This window comes from Mustela putorius, unplaced genomic scaffold (genome assembly GCF_011764305.1).
Source record: "Mustela putorius furo isolate JIRA1106 unplaced genomic scaffold, ASM1176430v1.1 tig00000827_pilon_pilon_pilon, whole genome shotgun sequence".
NCBI lineage: Eukaryota > Metazoa > Chordata > Mammalia > Carnivora > Mustelidae > Mustela > Mustela putorius.
The window spans coordinates 2,239,247-2,262,524 of NW_025421489.1; the positions used below are offsets into that span (position 1 = coordinate 2,239,247).

The 23,278-nt window shown below is 42.9% G+C and overlaps 1 protein-coding gene and 1 long non-coding RNA gene across 9 annotated transcripts in view; one reads left to right on the forward strand and one right to left on the reverse strand.

Moving 5' to 3' along the window:
* Positions 1 to 887: 887 nt before the first annotated feature.
* On the reverse strand, positions 888 to 22,288 carry LOC106006311. 5 transcript variants are annotated; one of them, XR_001180285.2, is made up of 5 exons: positions 22,198 to 22,288; positions 19,950 to 20,096; positions 13,543 to 13,610; positions 7,002 to 7,120; positions 888 to 2,023 (listed from the first exon to the last, which is right to left on the reverse strand). It is a non-coding gene; the product is annotated as an uncharacterized LOC106006311 (long non-coding RNA). The 5 variants fall into 5 exon arrangements; XR_001180281.2 differs by having other exon boundaries at positions 19,946 to 20,096; XR_001180284.2 differs by lacking the exon at positions 22,198 to 22,288 and adding an exon at positions 21,858 to 22,161 and having other exon boundaries at positions 19,946 to 20,096.
* Positions 21,303 to 23,278, forward strand: part of PRTFDC1 (phosphoribosyl transferase domain containing 1) — a 94,205-nt gene continuing 92,229 nt past the window's right edge. For all 4 annotated transcript variants that reach the window (XM_004757624.3, XM_004757623.3, XM_045084967.1 and 1 more), the window contains exon 1: positions 21,303 to 21,407. In XM_004757624.3, the coding sequence (XP_004757681.1) occupies positions 21,360 to 21,407 (48 nt within the window). In that variant the 5' untranslated portion in view covers positions 21,303 to 21,359. The remainder of the gene's footprint in view (positions 21,408 to 23,278) is intronic.

Genomic DNA, 23,278 nt, shown 5'->3' on the forward strand with positions numbered 1-23,278 from the left:
ATAAAATCTTAAAAAAAAAGAAAGTTGTCTATGAAGCAAGGGTATACACTTAACTGTTGTTATTGATATGGAATATGGATATGGAATTCTTTTGGAATAAAAGTTATCTATCCTACCAGTGAAACTCTGCTACCAAGTTCTCCTTTTCTGAGACAGCCAATGTTACCAACTTTTATGTACCTTTCAGTAATACTGTAGAGCTCACTTTTATCAATATATACTGTTCTTTATTTCCTCTTGTGGATGTGTGCTATTAAATCATATGGCTGTATACACTTCACCAGTGCCAGTTAAGATTTCACTTGTTTTTAATACTTGTTATTAAAAGCGATGCTACAATCTAATGACTTTAAACATACACCATTTCACACATTTGGTTCAATTTGTGGGAGTTCATTCCCAGGAGAGAAATAACTAGGTCAAAAGGTACATGCACTCAAAATTTTATTAGAGACTATTGTTTTACTTTGCAGTGTGCATGTGTGAATAGGAGATGTACATACATGGTCCAATGATTTATCCAAATGGGAGAAGAGAAAAGTAAGTCTCCCTCATGCTGTTTCCTATGGCCTCTGCCTCCCCCTCTCAAGTAACCACTGTGACCGGCTTCTTGTGTAAGTTTCCAAAGAATATTCCATGCATATGTGTACCTATAATATAGAAACAATCATGTATGTATCTACAGGAGAAGTTCTCTGGCCTGACAGATATCCAGTTTTCTTCTGTTACAGTCATTGGGGATCAGAAGACTCTTGCCAAGAGAGACGTCAGAGATTGATGTCAGCATTCAAGTAAGGAATAGATTTTTTAATTATCTTGTCATTTTTTTATCAGCCAGACACCAACAACATTGTGGATTTCATCAGGAAAGCAATGTTTCTACTGACCTTCACAATGCCTATGTTACATTCTGGATGGAATAGAGACCATGGGTACTGGCTGAGTTTTCCAATCTGGATTCACTGTAACCATCTCAGATCTGTTCTCACCTTCCCAGTGGTAGAGTCTGTGCTGGGTCTCCTGACCTCTTTGTTTTGCGTTCCTCTCTTTCTTGATTGTGTTTTCCAACAGCAGAGGGCTACACATTTGGACGTTAGAGGGCAAGCTGCGTTCCAAGAACCCCTCCTTAGCACAAGTGTCTTCACTTCCATCTCTCCGTGCAAACTGCATGGCCCTTGCCTGACTTCTTTTCTCTCATCATGTCTTGATAAAAAGCAACAAGGAGCTGTCAACCTACCACAACAGTCTGAGTTCTTCCAAACAGTTCCCCTCGAGGGGATAGATAAGTGAGTGGTTTCTCCTCTATGACAGTTCAAGTGACGACTTTACCAAATATTTTGGCACGGGATAACAAGAGTCAACAGTTTTCCAGCCTGCCTGAGAATCTTGCCTATCATCTACAATAGGTCATGCAATTCAATCACTATTAAGAAGAATCAGAGTTTTGTAAGGCACAGAAAGCCCATCAAGTCTTACCTTTCATAGGACTGGGTCCCAGTGTGGCTTTATCACCTACGTGGACACAATATATTGTATGCTCAAGGCCCCCTATCCACCAAGAGGGTTAATCAAGGCAAAGCAGTCCAGTTTCTCATAAGCAAAGAGAATAACAAAACAGAGGGACTCAGCAGCTGTCTACTTTCTTTTCCATCCCCTGGCCTTTCTGAGGCCAACAAAGAGGACAAACCCCAATCTTGTGCAATTCCCACACATGAACTGTGCTGTTTTGGACCAATGCAGGTTTCTTTTATCTTTCCTGGCTTTAAGGAGACATCAGATTTTCTTCTGGATGAGCTCCGCAGCTCTCCCAACGCCAGCAGGCTTCGGCTTCAGGCCCAGAGCACCCTGGAGGCCACATGTGGTTTCATCTGGACAAACACTTTCAAACAAATTCCCTGGCTTTCCTTCAGAATTGCTGAGATGACAGGCAGCTGCCTCTCCTGTAGTCAGATGATGTCTAGCGCTAAGCTGAGGGCCTCATAGGGTATGGGTGGTAAGAACAAGTGAAACTGGTGAGTTCAGCCTGAAATTATAACAAGATTTTAGATTTTAGGTCACCATCTTACTATAGCATTAAACTGCTGGCGTTCTTTTGTAATGCACCCAAAGCTTTTTTTCTTGTTTTCCCCTAAAAAATCTCTTTGACACACCCTTTGGAGAATTAAAATACAGTAGTAGAAAAGCCTAAAAGACTCTGGTAAGAAGGCTTCTAAGTATATTTTATAACATAAAAAGTGAAATAAAGAACATGCCAAGATTCTAAGTGTTCAGAATTTCCAGTTACTTCAGTGTGAGCCAAGACATTGATGACAATTGACCCTTATCCTTTTAAAAATTAAATGAAACAGAGAATTCTAAAAAAGTAAAACTGTCAGCCAAGGGACTTCAGTAGAATATGATCTTTGTAAAAGATGCCGTATTCTATCACCATTTCATCTTAGGTTTCTACTATTCTTTCAGAATTTTATGTGATGACCTGGCATTGATTCAGCATCTGAATTTTTAGATTTTTAGATTTTTTTAGACTGGGGTATTTTTCATGTAAATTCAATTCAGTTACAATGAGTGCTTAAATTGATACATGTTTTTAAAGATTTATTTATTTATTTGAATGAGAGAGCGAGAAAGCGTATCAGCAGTGGGGGGGGGCAGAGGGAGAGGGAGAATCTCAGGTAGACCCCCCACTGAGAGCAGAGCCCTGAGCCTGATGTGAGGCTCCATCTCACGATTCTGAGATCATGACCTGAGCGGAAATATGAGTTGGACCCTCAACCGATGGAGTCACCCAGGCACCCCTAGGGTGATATTTCGTTATTAGAATCCTTTTCAATTTTAAAACTATTTTAAATTGTTAATTACTTTTAAAAGTCATATCAGAATTCATGTGTACTAGTTTATTCAAATGTTTAAGAGAAAATGAATCTACCATTACTATATTTGCTAACCAATATTTTTCTGGGGGTCTTATACTCTTTCGCCCCTCCCCCACTTCACGTATCGAATTTCTGCTTTTCTCTTGCGTGTCCTCAAGATCATATTTTCCTTATTCATCCTTCTTCTATACCCATATCTCCTTAAATCTAAAATGTTGTCATAGATCTGTCATTTTCGGTACTGTTAAGAAAAAAAGAAATCTGGGGGGCACCTGGGTGGCTCAGTGGGTTAAAGCGTCTGCCTTCGGCTCAGGTCATGATCCCAGAGTCCTGGGATCAAGCCCTGCATCAGGATCTCTGCTCAGCAGGGAGCCTGCTCCCCCCGCCCTGTGCCTGCCTCTCTGCTTATTTGTGATCTCTGTCAAATAAATAAATAAAATCTTAAAAAAAAAAGAAGAAAAAAGAAAAAAAAATCTTAAACTGTCACAGTGCCTTCTTATCACTTATAATTTTTATTTGATAGGAAAAGAGCCCTTTTCAACTTCTGATGTAGATTTTTTTCATGTACTCTTATGTGAAATAAAGAAATTAAGGTTAAGGTAATCCTAAAACATCTTTACGTTCAGATCTGGACTCAAATCCAACTCTCATAGAAGCATCCCTGACTCTAACCTCACTTGACACTTCCAAGTGTTCCCAGAACCCTATGTATCTGCTTGTGCATGCTCTCTCACATTTTCTCTCTTTTCCAGAATAAATTTTTATGGACCATGCTGTAAGACTCCTCTTTGAAATTGCCTGGCACAGCTTTCAGCTGAAAGATGGGGTGATGCCCTTCTGGGAAATTACAGCAGAATTTTAAAAAAGCAGTGGGCACCAAAGTGCCTATTTTGATGGCTTGTTTAGCAAACTTAGTTTGATCACTGGATGTGCCAAAAATTTCCTTATATTAGAGTCTTTACCGTCTCCCTCTAACATCAGCCTATTAAATCCACAGTCTGTTGGATTTGATTCCCAACTGATGGTCAATTGGTGTAGCTTAGATATTTGGGTGGAAATTTACTACAGTCACTACCCTTCCATCTAATGGGGAAAAAGTTTTGTTCCCATGGTAACTGTTTTCAGACCAGTGCATACTTACTATACTTCTAAAGTATGCAGCACATGCTTATGGGAGTACACATCATTATGAAAGATGTTTTTACTCCTTCAATAAGCATTGATCTCTTTTTTTTTTTCCTTTTCACCTGATTTCTGAATAAAATAAAGCTTTGTTTGTAAGAATTGCTAAGGCAGAGTTTCAGGAAATAAACCATGGATAAGCCTGGCCCCTGGCAGCTGCCACGAGAAAGCAGAAACACAGTCCTCAAGTGATTTCTGGGAACACATGACCAGTCCCTCCATAGCTGTATTTCTCCCAGACTCTTTCTATTTTCCATGCATCATCACATTTGCTGTGTTTGGGATGTTGCTATGCAAAACGATATAAAAGAGTGTTGTTCCCCCCCCCCTACGGCACTTAAGTTTAGCAAATGCTACTCTAGAATGTTGCAGAGTTCCTTAGAAAAATTTTAGAACTCCTTGGGGGAATGATCTAAGAATGCTCCTGATAAGAAAGGATACATGTCCATAATGGCCTAAAATGTCATTCCACAGGACAAAATTCATCAGCTCCAGGGACTCTGCAACTATGGACATCACCGAAGCCACAGTTTTGAAAAGTGAAAAGTGTTTTTCTTTGTATTTTGCAAACAAAAGGCCCTCTTGATCTTTTTCTTGCAATTCATTGGGCTCTATGAATTTTTCCCTATAAAAATGATATACTACAATCTTATTCTAGGAAAGAAAGAGAGAAAGAAAGGAAGGAAGGAAGGAAGAAAAGAAAGAAAGAAGGAAAGGAAAGGAGAGGAAAGGGGAGGGGAGGGAGGGAGAAAGAAAGAAAAAAACACCAAAAAATTTGTTTGTTTAAACAAATTTTAACATTTGTTAAAAAAAATTGCATCACGGTTTTTTTTTTTTTTAAGATTTTATTTATTTATTTGACAGAGAGAGATCACAAGTAGGCAGAGAGGCAGGCAGAGAGAGAAGGGGAAGCAGGCTCCCTGCTGAGCAGAGAGCCCGATGCGGGGCTCGATCCCAGGACCCTGAGATCATGACCTGAGCCAAAGGCAGCGGCTTAACCCACTAAGCCACCCAGGCGCCCCCCATGGTTTCCTTTTTATCTTTCTTTTATGTGTATGTGTGTGAATTTTTCTTCAGAGCTCACTCCCAGAAAAAGAGATCTACGGATTCTATAGTTCTGTGATAGGCTTTTAGAAGAGGCATTATGAAACATGCTCATAGGATCGTGAGCACAGAACTTCCATCCTCAGCATACATCACCCATAATAGACTCTAAAACGGTGAGTCTTTGTAACTGAAGGGGCAGCACGGCTAACTTTAGGACTGGCAGCATCCATCTTGCTACTTATAAAGAAGCCCAAATAGGGACAACTGGGTGGTTCAGTCGGTTAAGTGTCTGCCTTCAGCTCAGGTCATGATCCCAGGGGATGGAACCCCATACCCGGCTCTCTGATCCTCGGGGACTCTGCTTCTCCCTCTTCTTCTGCCTGCCTCTCCCCTGTTTGTACTCACTCTCTCTCTTTGTGTCACATAAATAAAATCTTAAAAAAAAAAAAAAAAAGAGAGAAAGAAACAAAGAAAAGTAGCCAAAATACAAGGGTTGGGAGAATAGAGAGTGAGCGATTATACATGATTCAACTTTGGGGCCTCCAAATGGAGGAGTCCCTGTATGGTGGTCAACCTGGAGTAAGATACAGGGTTCCTAGGTGATACTATGGGATTCCAAATATTCTGTCTGCCCTCATCAACATGCTGCAGTGTCTGAAATGCCACCATCAGGTCTCATCGGGTCCTCTAAAGTCAGATTACCTACATGGGTAGAAGGGCCTCAACCGAAGTTGTCGGAAGGCACGTAAGGGAGTAGGGGCATCACGGGGGGCTGAAAAGAAGCCATGGACATGGAGTCGTACCGTTCAAGGCAGGTCTAGGGGGCAGGACTGTGGGAGGAGCTTAGACAACAAAGGATATCGTGAAGGACATTAGCTGCTTGATGAGTGAGGGAGTGGCAGCATCTCTATGAGGAGATTGCTGAAAGACCTAGAAGGCTTTCCTGCTTGCTAAGCTTGCCTGGCGGGGCACCACATTTGTGTAGTCTCGAACTCCTCAACAAGGCTAGGCTTACACTTGGCTTGCCTTGTTCATCAGCCTTGGAAGAGAGAAAGGAAACAGAATTCTTCTTCCTGCTGGGCCTGGGAAAACCCCACTCCCAAAATAGGGATCAGAAGGAAGAAAGAATGGTCTAGTACAAGATCTCACCTGCCGACAGGCCTAAAAAAAAAAAAAAAAATCTACCAGGTGATGACATTTCCACCAATATTTTCCACTCTTTTTGTGTCCCAGTGATGATTTTGCTGATAACCAGAAATACCAGAAGCCTTGTCTATGTAAATCTGTTAAAATATTTAAAAAAAAATAATGTTTTGCTTTACTACTTCTTTTATCTTTAGGATGACTAGTGTCTTGCAGTTTTGGGGGTGCTGAGCCAAAATTATTTGGTCAAAATTATAATATACACACACACAAATATATGCATGTGTATTTAATCGTATATAAGTATAAACATATTAAATATCTATATTTTTCACATACCTATATACATACAAGTGTCACTACTACCCACTTAAGGGCACAAAGTACAGTCAGGATCACAGTAAGACTGCTGGTAAGTCTCCTATAGAATTTTTTTTTTTTTAAGATTTTATTTATGTATTTGAAACAGAGAGAATGAGAGAGAGAGCATGAGAGGGGGAGGGTCAGAGGGAGAAGCAGACCCTCTGCCAAGCAGGGAGCCTGATGCGGGGCTCGATCCCAGGACTCCAGGATCATGACCTGAGCTGAAGGCAGTTACTTAACCAACTGAGCCACCGAAGTGCCCCATCTTGTAGAATTTTTATTCAAGGATCTAAATATGGAATTAAGCCAAGAGTAATGCAGTGAGAAATGCTAGGGCTTTGCTGGACAAGGAGAAAAAAAAACAACACAATTCGTGATTTTTTCCTGCCCTACCTCCATGGCGAGCATTCTGTTCATTTGAGGGGTATTGTCATTTGTAAGAGCCAAAGCCTTTCATCATTTCTGGGCATGGCATCCATCAAAGGCAGGCCAGGTGGTGCCAGCTGCACTTGCTGAAAGAAATCACACGGTGTCATTATGAAGAGTAATGACAGAAGAATGGGTTAGTCCAGACCAGCTGGATACGTCTCTTCCACTTTCTCAGTGTGTGTGGCTATACACACATGCTCACACATAGACATACTCCAGAAAAAGATGACTTTGGAAGCTCTGAATGTGTGGCAGCAGAAACTGAACCTGGTACCTATGGAATCCAGAATCTTCTAGTATGTTAGGATGAGCAAAGCCGTGGGTCTTACTCATAGTGGAGACAAAATATGCTCATTAAATTAAGTAAAAAAATAACCCAATTGTTATATGACTTTCCAAAGGCATGCATAGCCAATAAAATGAGAAACAGAGACATGGCCGCATTTTATTCCCCATTAACAGTAAGAACATCAAACATATACAGCAGTTATAGGGTCTGTAGTGTTCTCCGTGCTTATTAAATAAACTCACCTAGTCCTCATAATAACCTTATGATGTAAATGTGATTACTATCTTCTTTTACCAATAGGGAAACTGAGGCACAGATAGGATGGGTAATTGTTCAAGACTCCACCATTAAAGGTCAGTACTGGAAGTGCTGATAGGAGAATGTGGATGTCCATAAATAAAGGTATACATTCGGGGATCTGGAGTACGTCTTACAAAGATTTCATTTCATCTCTAGCATCCTTCGTGTACCATATTCCAGTCACTTCATTGCTTACGTAGATGGAATGGTGCGTTCTAACAGAGGGAGATTGCACAATGGAAAAGGTGTCCGGGAACCCGGCTGGCAGCACAGGCTGCTCAGCTGACGCTGGAAAGTGACTCAGAGGAAGGTGTTTCTGGTGTCCAGAGAAAGCCCTACGGCACTGGCAGGAAGGATGAAAGGAAACCGGTGGGTGTTACGGTCCCAGAGAATGACGGCACTGCTTTCAAACTTAGTGAGAAAATTGCACATACCACACGTAATGGGGTCTTCCCCTTATTAGCCATGTTAGTATTAAGTCCCTTTCGTATACTTCATTTCATTTTTTTTTTTTTTTACATTGGAATACAGTTGGCAAACAATGTTACGTTAGTTTCAGGTGTAGGACATAGAGATTCAACAACTCTATGAGTGATGTCCCACAAGCGTGTGGTGATCGTCTGTCACCATAAAGGACTATCACAGCATCACTGACCATATTCCCAGGGTTTGTACATACTTCATTTTTCTTTTTTTTTATTAAAGCTTTTTATTATTTCTTTGAGAGAAACAGAGAGAGAGCACAAGCAGAGGGAGCTGCAGGCAGAGGGAGAGGGACAAGCAGACTCTCCTCTGACCAAAGAGCCCGAGGTAGGGGTTTGATACCAGGACCCTCAGATCATGACCTGAGCCGAAGGCAGAGGCTTTTACTGACTGAGTCACGCAAGCGCCCCATACTTCATTTTTCTCCTCCAATTACAAGGCTGACATAAATGCCAAAATAGAAATGGCATAAAAGTCACATTCAAGGAGCGCCTGGGTGGCTCAGTGGGTTAAATCCTCTGCCTTTGACTCAGGTCATGATCTCAGGGTCCTGGGATAGAGCCCCGCATCGGCCTCTCTGCTCAGTGGAGAGCCTGCCTCTCCCTCTCTCTCTGTTAACCTCTCTGTCTACTTGTGATCTCTGCCAAATAAATAAATAAAATCTTTAAAAAAAAAAGTCACGTTCAAGTTTCTTTTTCTATTTTCTAGACATATCTAGAGATTTTAATTCATACTCCGTTGGAATGTGTTTGAAACTTGTTCTTCCGGAGGAAGACTGTGAGTCTGAATGTTCTTTGTTCATATCACTGGGAGATCAGTCATCTTCCAAGTTACATAATCTCACTAAATGCAAAAAATGAGACTAGGTTTCAGGTGGTTGTGTGGCTTCAGAATTAAGTTTCGTTATTTTGTGTTTGATGGATTCACATAGAAAGCCGTTAAAGGCAGCAAAATTAGAGCCCCATGACTTCCTGATGGTCATGTAGCTCATTAGGGAATGAGAAAGGAGATGTAACCCGTATTGTTCCAAAAGAAAACACAAAACGTACAAGGTAGGGCGATGGCAAGAATTAGAACTTACCGAGAAGGGTCTGAGTATCCCTCAGTGAAAGTAACCTGACCACACAGTGGGTGTACTATACAAGGAGCCCTTGCTGAACTAGATGACTTCCAATAGTCCTGCCCCAGCTCGAAGACTTCGCTGGTTCATTTCAAAGAGAACTTAATTTTTTACATGCATGGACATCTAAACATTAGAACATGGGATGAAACCATTCCAAAGAGTAAGAAATGGATAGACAGCTCTGTTCAATTTCTTTGAAGCACGTGAACTCGGTTTTCTAAAAACCAGAGAGGTGGTGGTGAGCTTTCTGTAATGCTGGGACTCAGAATTAGGGCTGAGCATGTACTCGAGGGCTCTGTGGCTCCTGAGGCCTGGGCATGCGCAAGGAACAGACACGGTAGAGGGAAAAGTAAGGGACGGAGGAAAATTAGAATACTATGAGTGACAAAGATCATGATGCTAATGTGAGCCACAGCAATCACATCAGGTCATCATGGAAATTCTCATTTGCAGGCGAGGAGCTGAACCTCAGGCTGGTAAGTCCCAAGGTCACATTAATTGGCAGAGGCATGACACAGACTTCCGATGATTCAGGATTTGCCTGTGCAACCAGGTACTCACCCAGGCAGTGGCTTGAGCAGCCCAGCATGCACAGCTCTCTATGAAAGACAGGTCTAAGAAGGGAAGGTCACTTCCAACTTCCACGGTAAGCCTCAGGAATTTAAAATACCATTTGGGCAGTCTTATGTCCTCCCCCGAGACTCACCTTTCTTTATATTAAATGGAAAGAATATTAATGAACTTCGGAGGTCTCTTAAACTCAACTCCCTATTTGTAAACTCAAATCCCTATTTAGAAGGACTAGGAGAAAATGAAAAATGATTGAGTCATTAAGAAAAAGACAGTGTAGAAACCAAGTTTGGGTTTTGCTTTCCAACCTGAATGTTGATTTCCTCCTCTATGTTTGAAACATAGTCAATGTTTTCTTTATGTTTGGGTTATGTTTCTCTATTCCAGGAAACATCTAAGAAAGAAAACCCTCCCTCAAACTCTTCTAACATTATTCCATAGCCAAAAGGGCTATTACTGTTTATAGGTCTATTGGCTATGGGCTACACAGTTTCCTTTACCACCTTGAAATAGAGTAGGAAACAGGTAAGGCCATTGTAAGAGTTGTCACTCTAAGACAGTGATTTTTTTTTTAAGATTTTATTTATTTATTTGACAGAGAGAGCTCGAAAGGAGGCAGAGAGGCAGGCAGAGAGAGAGGAAGGGAAGCATGCTCCCTGCTGAGCAGAGAGCCCGATATGGGGCTCCATCTCAGGACCCCGGAACCATGACCTGAGCCAAAGGTAGACACTTAACCCACTGAGCCACCCAGGCACCCCAAGACAGTGATTCTTAACTGGGAACAAGTTTCCCCCCACACCCTGGGAGGGATACTTGTTACTTTCTGAAGGGTTTTTTGTTTTTGTTTTTGTTTTTTGAGAGAGAGAGAGAGAAATAGAGAGGGTGCATGCATGCCCGGAGACATGGAGGTAGGGGAGGAAGGCAGAGGGAGAGAGAGAGAGAGAATACTAAGCAGCCACACCGGAATGAAGTCCCACTCAGGGCTCCTCCATCTCACGACCCCAACATCATGACCTGAGCTGAAATCAAGAGTTAGATGCTTAACCAACTGAACCACCCAGATCCCCTGGGGATAACTTCCACAACTGGAAGCTACTGGCTTCTAGTGGGTAAAAGGGATGCTGCTAAACATCCTGGGGTGCACAAAACAGCCCCCACAGCAAAGACTGATTCAGTCCCAGATGTCAATATTGCTCATGGTGAGAACCTCAAGTCTAAGAGCAGATGAAATGCACTGAGCTTACCCACCTGGGCACTACCTTTTAGGCTTTCAGACCTAAAGAAAACAGCACAGTGGAGTTGCCTGGGGTGTTCTGACAGGGGGAGAGGGAACATCTCTTCCACATTCTCTAGTAATTTTCAGAGTTCATCGGATGAGCTTAGGTAATTATTTCCACCATCTCCTTTCTCTGTGTTTCTCATTACACAAAAGTAAACTGGCTTTTGAGAATTGTTGCTAGTCTGTTGGACATCACTTTTCATAGCTTGATCTTCAAGCCAGAGTTTCCTCCCTTTCTTTGTAATAAGGAGTAGAAAATGTGGAAGAAGATTCAGAAAAACTTTTCTAACACAAAGAGGTTTCCGATTAACCACCCAAGCGACAATCTCAGTAACCTTCTCAATATTTAGCATTTCTAAAAGTCTGCTACTTTAAAAAAAAAAAAAAAAAAAGTAGTTGATTAGACAACAGAACCCAGGAAATGCACCTAAAGCAAGAACTTAGAAACAAACACAAAGTAGTTCTAAGACCTAGAAAATATGTTGAGAAAGAAGGCAAAAGGTACCAGGTAACAAAAAAGTCATCACATAAAAGGTAATATGACTTCACTATCAAGGTAAAAAAGTAAGGAGTATAAAGTCCAGGTATGACGTTCATAAGTCTGAAGGCTGTCTGTATCACCTCAGCTTTGGCAAAATCCCCAGACTCACAGAGAAGTCTGAGTCACTCATCTCTCATGCCTTTATTCTCTGTAAAAGGTGACCCAGGTGCATGTTCTGTGGCTGAATGAACGCGCTGAGAAAACTGAGTGTAAAAGGCCACTGACGTCAATCGCAGGAAGAGAAAGAAATTATTTCTCAGGTAAGCATTTGGCCTTTACTATAAAAACTAGATTTTTCCTGTCTCCAATTGCTCCAAATGGCTTTAATTTAAAGATGCGTTAAAAATTTTCACTGTTGTGACTTTTCAGGTTGTCATTTGTGCGTCTGGTATGAACCGAAGAGAATCTGAAGGTTATTTCTCAAGCCAAGAACAGAGTCAGATAACGTCAATGTTGGCCTGAGCTTTGAGTTCAAGAGGTTCGTGATCATTTTGCTGAAAAAGTGGAGAATTTAGAGTGGAGAAATAGTGGAGAATTTGAGGTAAGGTGAGCGCTTCACCTCAGCAGGAAAGCCACTGATTGCAGTAACCAATTAGCATCTAAAATGGCCTGCTGTACCAAAGCACCATTTCTGAATCAAGGTACAGCTCTTTGCCATAGGATTTTCCAGGTCACTCCTTACAGAGACACTGAGAAAAATGTTAAATTATTATTTTCCTTAATTAAGTAGATGCCACACCCAACATGGGGCTTAATTAAACTCATGACCCTGAGATCAAGAGTGCCATGCTCTACTGACTGAGCCAGCCAGGTGTCCCTACATGATTTTTAAGTTTGGTCCATTTACACTTATTATTTACATGTAAACCATACATACTAGATGACTGGTGTATTTATGATTGATATAAGCTTATCTGAAGTATGTTAAGACTTCTGGAAGTTAACTTTTATTGTTATCCTTCATATTCCAAACATTAAAAGCATTAAATCAAGTTACTTTTTTTTCTTTCTAATGTAAAATTTAGAAATATAAAAAAATAGACTTCTTAATTCAGAATCCATCATTATTTGTACTGATCAGATTCTTTTCCTGTAGGTTATTTTTGCTTTACACACACGTACACACACACTATATATATACACACACATATTACTTATATATGTATTTATATTTATTATATATATATATATATATACATAAAACAAGTTGGTAACACAATATAATTTCAAGGAAATTGTTAGCTCACTTACATGAAAAAACTTTTAATAAGACTTTTTTAAAATTTTTTTTTGACAGTGAGAGAGAAATCACAAGTAAGCAGAGAGGCAGGCAGAGGGAGAGGGGGAAGCTGGCTCCCCGCCGAGCAGAGAGCCCGGTGCGGAGCTCGATCCCAGGACCCTGAGACAAAAGGTAGAGGCTTAACCCACTGAGCCACCCAGGTACCCCAAGAAACTTTTATAGATTGTAGGTTTACTAATTCAAAACTCTTCAACAGATCTATTTATTCACACAGAAATTCCAACTGACCAGAAATTCCATCTAAAATTATTCTATTTTAGGGGTGCCTTGGTGGCTCAGTCAGTTGGGCATCTGACCCTTGATTTCTGTGCAGGTTATAATCTCAGTGTCGTGAGATTGAGCCCCATTTCCAAGTCTGCTCTGCCCCTCTCCCTTCCACTCCCCTGCCCTATGTGCAGATTCTCTCTCTCTCTCTCTAAAATAAATAAACAAAATATTTTATAAAAGATAAAATTGTTCTATTTTGATAAAAGAGGCAATGTGCTGGGAACTCCTGAGCTACTCAGTCCCCTGAGTACATTACTTTACTTAAATCTCACAACAACCTTAAGAAGTAGGAACTAAAATTATTTTCCTTGAACAGATGTAGAAATGAAGGTAAAAAGAAGTTAGAAACTTACCCAAGTTCAGGCAGTAGGTGGTAAAGTCTGATTTTAAAACTGAGTTTGTCTGACATAGAGCCAAAACCCTGAAACAGAGCACCATAAACTTTTCATTAGTCTAGATATTACTTTATGGACTACTACAATAAAAGCACATTGTTTTAAAGTAATCTTTAGTTAAGAATTAATCACAAATTCAAACTGACTTTTCTTTTAGTTCTAATTACTAAGCTTTTAGCATATCTTAACTAATACCCTTTTCCTCAAACCTCAAAGTGTTTTTGCTGTAAAATTTTATTCAATTTCAGTTAAAAATTATATAAAATTTACTATAACTTTCCATTGAAGAGAGACATTAATATTGTAAGCTAAATTTAGCACTATATGTCAAGAACCTTAAAATATTTATACCCCCTAATTTAGGAACTCCACTTCTGAAGAATTTATCCTCCAGAAATGGTTAAAATGCATATAAACATTTTATTAAAAACATATTTATTTATATGTAGTTATGAAATCAAAATTTGGAAGTAATAAAAATACTTGGGGAATGGCTAAATAAATGATGGTATTGCCATTTCAAGTGACATTTGTACAGAGTTTATTAGAGCATGGAAAAAGACTTGTGTGATGTTTATTTTGCTTAGAGAGTGAGACAGAGAAGTACAGCAGTACAGAGCAAGTATTTAGTCACAACTGTGTAAGATACTTTCCAGAGTCACAAAAGTGGAAGACCCCAAAAACATGTTTTAAATGCCTTTCTATTTTACTTCTATTTGTCCAAGTGTTCTGATTTAAAATTATTGGTGCATACTACATTTAAAATGGAAAAATACATTTGAATTTTCTTTTTTGAAAAAGTCATAGGTCAGCAAGATGGCAGACTAGAAGTTCCTTGCTCCTATCGCCCCACAGCAACAATAATACGGCAGATATTCTGGGATAAAAAGGCCTCTCTGGAAGCTCTGGATCGAGGTTGGAGGTTGTGAAACCCTGGTGGAGCCCATCTGGAGGGCCCTTTGGAGAAAGCAAGTCCCGGTCCCCATGTGGTAGACTCCAGACCCAGAAGCAGCCCTGTGCACCTGTTGACTTGCTACAGCCCCATTTGGTGTTGGTCCTATGGGAGGAGCCACATTCATCCTCTGGGAAATCAGGTTGGACTTGCCAAGAGTCCTACAGGTACAGCTGAGGTGGTGACTACAGTAAAGAGATTCTTAGTTGGAAAAGACAAAGAACTCAGTTCGTTCAAGTACAAACCACAGAACTATTAATGTGGGAGCTACAATAGATGTCCTTTGTCCTGGATATTATAGAGACCTCCTTGGAAATTCCAGGAGCCCAGCATGCCCACACCCAGTATGTTTACTGGTTCACCTGGATATTCTCTATGCTGGCAATGTCTACAAACCATTGTCTTTGAAAGCCACCATACTATCATCGAGAGAGACCAAGGGGAATGGAAGCAATGAGATGGCTTTCCTCTCTCTTGCTACTCAGAAGGCTGTTCTTGTTCACAAGCTAGGGGGAAGGAGAAAGAATGAATGGGGGTAGGAATAAATTCCTTGTCTTCTAGGACATGCAAAGTTTCATGTCAGCTTGAAGGACTATATGGAGATGGAAAAAGATCTCAGTCATGTCCAATTAAGTTCTTAGTCATATATTTTTTAAACATTTTACTTACTAGAGAGAGAGAGAGAGAGAGATCATGAGCAGGAGGAGGGGCAGACTGAGAGGGAAAAGTAGACTCGTACTGAGCAGAGTCAGGTGGAGGGCTCAATCCCAGAACGGTGAGATGACTTGAGCCAAAGGCACACCCCAACCAACTGAGCCACCCAGCTGTTCCATTAGTGCATATTTTAAAAAAGAAAAACACAACAATACTTAGTATGAAAATAATGTTCTATTTAAAGGTTTAGTTCTTTCAGTGTATTTTTAAAACCACGTAAAACGTCTTACTGGGAGAGAATATTAAAAGTATAAATTAAAATATTTCACGATAGTGTAATTTAAAAAACTTTTATAAAACACCCACCCTGGGAAAGGTATCCACGGTCAACAAAGTTAGGGAAACATGGCATTTTGCTACAGTCTCCTTGAATATTGACAATGTACGTTGGCATGTTGCAAGCTTCTAGAAGTCCCAGAAGATGGAGGTGTGTTTAACTTTGCTGATCTCCTTGTTTGTCCAACCTAATGAATCACAGCCTCATCTTTTTCAAATATAAAGAAAAGCGACACAAAACACACCTTAGAAAATGTTGCTCTAAGTCCCCCCACTTTTTCTGTCTTAGCCTCTTCCCTCTGGAATTATCTGGAGATAATTCCAGACCTCAAGCCACCTCTCCCCAACCTCTTTCCCAGGCTCCCACTACTTCCTATCTAGAATACAACCCATACTGGCGATACTGATGAGTTCCTGGGACTCTGCCAGTGAGGACCGTACGTCTATGCTGATCTGAACAGAACCTATGTACAGTTAAGAGATTAAGCGGCTCAATTCCCACTCACGTTGGTCTTCCCTTTCCCCACCCCAGCCAAAGTTGAAGGAGATCTCCTTGGGTTTTGTTTTTGTTTTTGTTTTTTGAACGGGACATCTTTCCATTAGAAACTCAGCACTGGCTGAGACAGCCAATTAATTTTGCATAAGCTGCCACAGCAGCATTAGATGCTAATCTGTTCATTCATAACCACAAGGTATTGTGTTAGGGTCATGTACATGACTTGTGCCTCCAGCCCTGTGGATTTATTTAGTGCTTCGCCTCTAGTTCCTGCAGCTGTGTCCTTTCAATGACTGCTTTATGGTGGCCAAGAGAGTTGAGGTCGGCTGCCAGGACTCTGAGATCTGCAGGAACACATGGACGCATTATTCTTTTACTCTGAAGCTATCCAATTCCTGTTCCGGTCAGATGGGGAGATGGTGGGAGGATATCTCTGAAACAGCCCAGCACTTAGCGTTGGTGATATTACTCAGGCCTGACATTATTGCAGAAAAAGCAGGCTGACGTCTATCCATCGTGTGTTCTTCAGTGGAAGGTTAATTACTAATGAAAGTGTAATAATACAAAACATAATTCTGAAAGTAGCTCCTGGCTTTATTTGTAAGAACGACTATGGAGCCATTATTTCCTTTATTCTAAGACTACACATTGGATCCTGCTTCAAAAAAGAGGCAGTGAAAGAAGGCTTACTATGCTAATCGAATACTAATGAGGCTTTGGTGTAAGTTGTTTTGTGTTACAATTATTTGCAACTATATTTCTTCTGAACATATGTACCAGCAGGGGCCAAACTACCTCAAAGGTAGCAAGATTCTCACTTAGCCTGAATATTTGGAAGAAAGTATCTTGCCACTTTTTCTTCTATACTTGTAACATTTGTAAAGGGTTTTGTTCAGCACTAAGGAAAAGCAAAATATCATCATCATTATTACTGGCCTTTGTCCACAGTGGATTTCATCCAGACTCTAACCAGTGACTCTGTGACTAACAATCTGAGTCACTAAGTTTCATATGTTTATGTATTTCAACACAATTCCCAGGCTGAGAGTTTTTTTTTTTTTTTTTCATGTTTCAGGGCTTAGAAAAAAATAAATGCCTTTCTGTTATTTTTGAATCCAGTGTTACTGAGTAACAGACTCCAAGCAACTCAACACACAGATTGAAATGCTCCTTCAGTAACAGATTAGTACGGTCAAAAGTTTAAAAGCTACAGGAGTGTCCAAAAAATCAGTACGCATTTTTAGGACAAAAGTGTTTTGGTGAGGTGGAGAATTCAGGTAAGTATAAATATTTGTGATTACACCATGGTAGTGACACATGATAATCTCAGAATTTAAGATGCAGGGAATCTTGGGGCTCCTGGGTGGCTCGGTCAGTTAAGGGGTTGACTCTTGGTTTCTGCTCAGGTCAAGATCTTAGGGTCCTAGGACTGAGCCTTGCATTGGGGTCCTCGCTCAGAGGGGAGTCAGCTCGAGGATTCTCCTCTCTTTCTGCCCCTCCCACTTTTGTACACGCTCCCTGTCTCTCTCTAAAATAAATACCCCCCCCCCAAAATGAAATAAAATGCAGGGAATCTACAACTAAAATGTGATATGGAGAATGACTGAAAAACTCAAGTGTATTTATTGGTTATTAACTTAGCAAAGAGGTACATTTTTATTCTTACAGCTCCTTCAAAGAAATATCAGAAAATGGACAGTCTGAGCTAAAATATTCCTTTTTTATGTGGAAAATTCCATTATTTTACTAATTTTCTCATTTTCCTTATCAATTCTCATACCAACCCCAACTTGTCTCTAGACTGTAACTGCCCCTGATTGGTCCATCACACACATTTTATTTTATTTTACTTTTAAAGATTTATTTATTTATTTATCTGACAGAGATCACAAGTAGGCAGAGAGGCAGGCAGAGAGAGGAGGAAGCAGGCTCCCCGCTGAGCAGAGAGCCCATGCGGTGCTGGATCCCAGGACCCTGGGATCATGACCTGAGCTGAAGGCAGACGCTTTAACTCACTGAGCCACCCAGGCGCCCCACACCCATTTTAAAAAGGCAATTACCCTGTCATTTTCTGATCAACTAACTTCACAAGCATTTGCTCATACATTTTCACGGTATCTCAGATTAATAGCACCTTACAGTTTCATGCAATTTTTCTAAGGATTCTCTTGCCTGTTATGTTATTCTCATCATTATATGCAACAGAGCAGCAAGGTATTGTCCCTTTTTATAGATGAGAAAATTGTGGCATATTAGATTGGGGTATTTGGCTTAGCCTCATTGGCTAAGATGATAAGAATTATCACTAAAAAGAAAAAAAATCAGAATTCTAATGCAAAGCTATCCCACTAGACACGCAACAGAAAGTTGAGATTTTAAAAGAAGTTTTGCCCCTAGATTCTCATAATTCAAGAATAAGAATTAAGGCTGGCCAGATGAGTTGTTATTCTTGGATATTTGTCCTTGCAATTACTATTCCTGATATCAAGTATTACATTGTGTTACCTTAATGCTGCCCAAAGTACTGAAGTATAATTAGATCACATAAAACGTTATCCAAATATGACAAGATAATAAATTCACTTTTAAAAATGATTTGTTAAAAAAAAAAACAGGTATATTAAAAAACTAGAACGGGGTACCTGGATGGCTCAGTGGGTTAAAGCCTCTGCCTTCAGCTCAGTCATGAGCTGGGGGTCCTGGGATAGAGCCCCGCAGCCGGCTCTCTGCTCAGCAGGGAGCCTGCTTCTCCCCTTCCCCTCTCCCTCCCCCACCGCCTGCCTCTGTCTACTTGTGATCTCTGTCTGTCAAATAAATAAATAAAATCTTAAAAAAAAAAAATTGAACAAAACTCCAAATAGTTGGTGTCAGCTTTTATATTCTAGTATAATTTCTACCAAGTTCTTGGAAAATTCATTGATCAATTATATTTGAAATCTCATCCTTTTCGTCTTTAGTTCCTTTCACTCCCCAGGTCTTTAAGTCAATGCAGTCAATTCTAGAGTACTCTAGATTTGCAACACCCAAGTATGGGAACCACTAACTAACCACAGGTGGCCACTGAAAACCTTTAAATGTAGCTACTTTAAACTGAGATGTGCTGTAAGCATAAAACACACTAGATTTGAAAGATCTATTATGAAAAAATGAATAGACATCTCGATAAATGTTAAAGTGATATTTTTCCCATATTGGTTTAAATAAAATGAATTATTAAAATTTTTAAAAACTGTTCCTCATTGTGTGGTCTTCTTAGGATGTCCTATACAGGTCTATACAGAATGTTCTTGAGCATACATTCATAAGATTCCTGTTGCCATCCAAGCAAGTTATATTTTTTCATTGTGACCCCATTTGGTTCTGCATTTAAATTAATGGCCTTTCTAAGGAAAGATTCACCCAGAGTTTCTCTTTCATCTTCCACAGTGTCTGAGCTGGGCCCTTTTTGATTTCTGTTTAAAAGCTACACCTCTCACTTAATTTGAGGTCCCTTGCCCCTGATCTGACTGACACGGGACCTACAGTGAGCCTCCTAGGGGTAAGTTTGATTTTGCAGCAATAAGAGATAAAGTGGGATACTTTACAGCGGGCTTCGAGAACCACCTGCCTTTGGCTCATCTTTGTGTCTTAGTAGCACGGATTTCCACGTCCCGCCCCATGACTTCTCCCCATAACCTGCGGGTAGGGTTAAAGCAGCTCCCCAGCGAGTGTTGGGAACTCTACAGTCTGATCGCAGCACAGGGAGAGTACTTCTCAGATCCTGGAAGTTTTAGGGACGGTGGTTGTGAACATACTTCCTGGGCTTGGTCTTTGATAACTTTCAGCGCAGGACGGACTTTCTCACCTTTGGGAAAAGAGGTGAGAGGCAGAGATAAAAATGGCCCTGAACAAGGACCTCTGACAAGGAGGAGCGAAATGTTTACCTACACGCCAGGAAACAGTATCGCCCAGTGTCCAGCGCGGTGCCTCGTGTCTGCGAGCCACGGAGCGGTCCTCCTTGCATTGCGCTGGCATCTGGGGGCGTCACATCAGTGCTGAGCGCCGCCACGTCCGAACGACCAATAATTTTCCAACCTAGAGCGACATTAACCGCTCGATGACTATTTTCCCCTTAAGCCGAGCAAAATCTGCATTCCTCTCCCTGCCGTGCGCCAGAACCCAGACATGAACAAAATAGCCTTTTGGAGAGAGAGGCCTGAGCCCGAGAACCGTGTTCAGCTCCGGGGCTTCAAGCCCAGAACCGGGCTGCAAAGACCGGACAGCAGCGAGCAGAAGGAGGATAGAAGCCAGGAAAGCGGGGCCCTAGAGGAACGGACAAAGAACCCGCACACTCGGTGGGGAGAAGCCTGGGACCAGGGGTTCCATGAACAAAAGCTTCATAAAAGAGGCTTTCGAGTCTGAGAGCGATCGCTTTAAACTGCAACCCGAAGCCATTAAAGTCTGGCCCTAGGGTCTCAAAAAAGTGGTAAAGTAGATAATTTGTAATGATTTCTCTCCCCTCGCTCGCCGCCCCCCGAATAGGGGTAAAGAAAGGCCCTATTTCAGATTCCGGATCCTAAACTACGGGCTTAGGCTGGGAAAAGCCATCACCGGGCTCTTTCCCACCCCGGGATGGGCGTTTCGACGGTTTAAACACACACACACACACACACACACACACACACACACTCAGGAGAGTTTCGTCCACAGCCGTACTTCGAGAACATCCCACATCGCAGACTCTTCCACGGATTTTAGTCGGGATAAAGAGCGCATAAAAATTAGCAGGAAGAATTCAAAGACATTGTTCGCCTGAAAGCGGCGGACCACACAGCCTTAGGGAGGCGGGGGCCATGGGAACACTTTCTGTTGCTGTAAAATTCCAGCCGCCGGGCAGCCTCGTCGTCCCGAGTCCCAGCGGGGAGCAGCCAGGCGGCGGGGCTCCGGGGCTCCGGGGCTCCGGGGCTCGCAGACGGGCGGGCGGCGGCCGCGAGGGACGCGCCCCGGGCCTGCGCTCAGGTGGAGCGCGCGCGGCTCGGCAGCTGCGCCCCGCGCCGCCCGCCCTGCGTTCCGGGCCCGCATGGCCGCCCGCGCCCCGGGACCCGCCGGGAAGGGGAGGGGAGGGAAGGGGAGGGGAGGGCCGGCCGGGGGGACGCCGCGGCCGAGCCGCTGGAGCCGCGCCAGGCTCGGGGTCCGCGGCGTGCGGTCCTTCCCCAACGGCTGGCCTGGGGCGGGGCGGCCCCGTCCCCGTCCCCGTCCCCAGCCCCGTCCCCCCACAGCCCCATCCCCCTCCCAGCCCTGCGCCCTCCCAGCTCCTTCCCGCGCCCTCCTTTCCTTCCCGCTTTGCCCGGGAGAAACATGGCCGGGAGCAGCGAGGAGGCGCCAGACTACGGGCGAGGCGTCGTGGTAAATGCAAACTGCCGATTTCTGGGCCGAGTCGTGCGCTCCCCGCTCTCTCCCCTCCCCTCCCTCCTTGGCCCCCCTCCTTTTCGATTAAATGCCTGAAATGCATTCGCGTGAAATGCGGGCGGGCCCCTGCTTTGTTCTCCCGTCCCGGGGCGGATGGCCTCCCTGCTCCCTCCCTTCCCAGCCGCCCCCCTCCCCGCGCGCGACCTGACCCGACACTCAACAGCCCTTCACCCCGTGTTCTCAGTGTCCCCCCCCGCCACCGCGCCCCACTCCGCGCCCCTCCCTACCCGCCCGGGCCAGGAGTCCGACACTCCGGCGCTGAGCCTGTGTGGGGCCGGGTCCCCACTCCGGCTAGCGAGGACCGGTCGCCTTTAGGAGCGCGGCGGGTCCGTGAAGACCCTCGCGCGCTACTCGTGGGGGCCTCCCTCCCTTTGTGCTTCCTCTCACCCCTCCAGCGCAGGCTTCCAGTTTTGTTTTCCAGAAGGATCCTGAAGCTTCTCGAGGGCAGCTAGGAATTAAAGTTGCTCAAATGGACGGAGTTTGAGCTTTGAAACGTGGGCTGGGACCCTGGGGTCTTTGCAGATCGACACAGGCTAGAGCCTCTGGGGAGTCAAGTCTCCTTGTGAGCAAAAGGGAGAGGCTGCGGCCTTGACCCTTTGAGCGAATTGGAAAGATTTTAAAATATCTATCTAGTAGTATGTCCGGATGGGAAGATGTAGGATGATGGGTTCCCAGACCAGAGCCTCTTTATTCCTGGGAATCCCCCAAAGAGTCAATCAGAGAGTACCTATCTGTCAGTGTCCTGGAATCAAATCCGTTCTTGCCCTGTGGCCACTGGCGTCTGCTCCGGGCTCCTGTCTATGAATGGTTTCTACAGAAGGCGGTGGTTATTACTGTGTCAGGTGTATGAGCTGGGGTGAGGGTGGAGAGTGGGGCTGACTTGCTGCATTAACACTTCGTTCTTCAGAGACCTGTGGTATTTGCAGAGAACCTGTGATTATGCATGGATTGCATGGGATTTCAGGAAGGAAACACCCCACACTCAGCAGAACTCATCAGGTTGAAATGTGTTGCTCAGTTCTCAACTTAATCAGCAGACCATTTCTGTCTTCAAGAATGAGGAATTCATTTATTTATTCATTCCACATCTGTTGACTGTCCTGCAGAGTTTCCGGGTGGTGTTCTAGGCTCTGCAGATAGAGCACGGAACCAGACAAAGCTCTGCCTTCACTGGGCTTCCATTCTAGAGAAGGGACACAGACAAGCAAATAAAGAAGATAATTTTGCATAGGGATGTGTGCAGTGAAAAGAAAAGAGAGCGATGAGATATAGAGTGATTGGAGGAGAGCCGTGGAGAGCCGTGGCACAGAGCCGTGCTGTTTTTGCTCAAGTGGTCAGGAAGCCCTCTTGGCAGTGATATTTGAACCATGACCTGAGGCAGTAGCCATGTGAACACTTGGAAGGAGAGGTACAGGGTACACTGATTGCAAAGAAATCATTGTATCTTGAGAAGAAATCTTCACACCCAATTTATGCTTTAAAAAAAAAAAAATCACTCCAGTTGCCATGGAGAGAATAGTCAGACCTAGGGGTGGGGGATGGGGACAAATGAAAATATAGCAAGGGAAATAAGTTCAGTTCTTGAGTCTGTAAGGCCTCCAGGTCAAGATGCACTGCGGGTGCAAATTCATATTTGCAATTGAGGAGAGTGACTGGATAGACTTGGAAGTCTTCAGAAAATAGAAAAATATCTGATGCTTGGCTTGGATAGGAAGGCACCGGGAAAATGGGGCAAAAAAAATTATAAACTGCTGTTATGGGTAGAAACTTGGAAATCCCCATATGGAAGAGTGCCCAGCAGAAGTCCG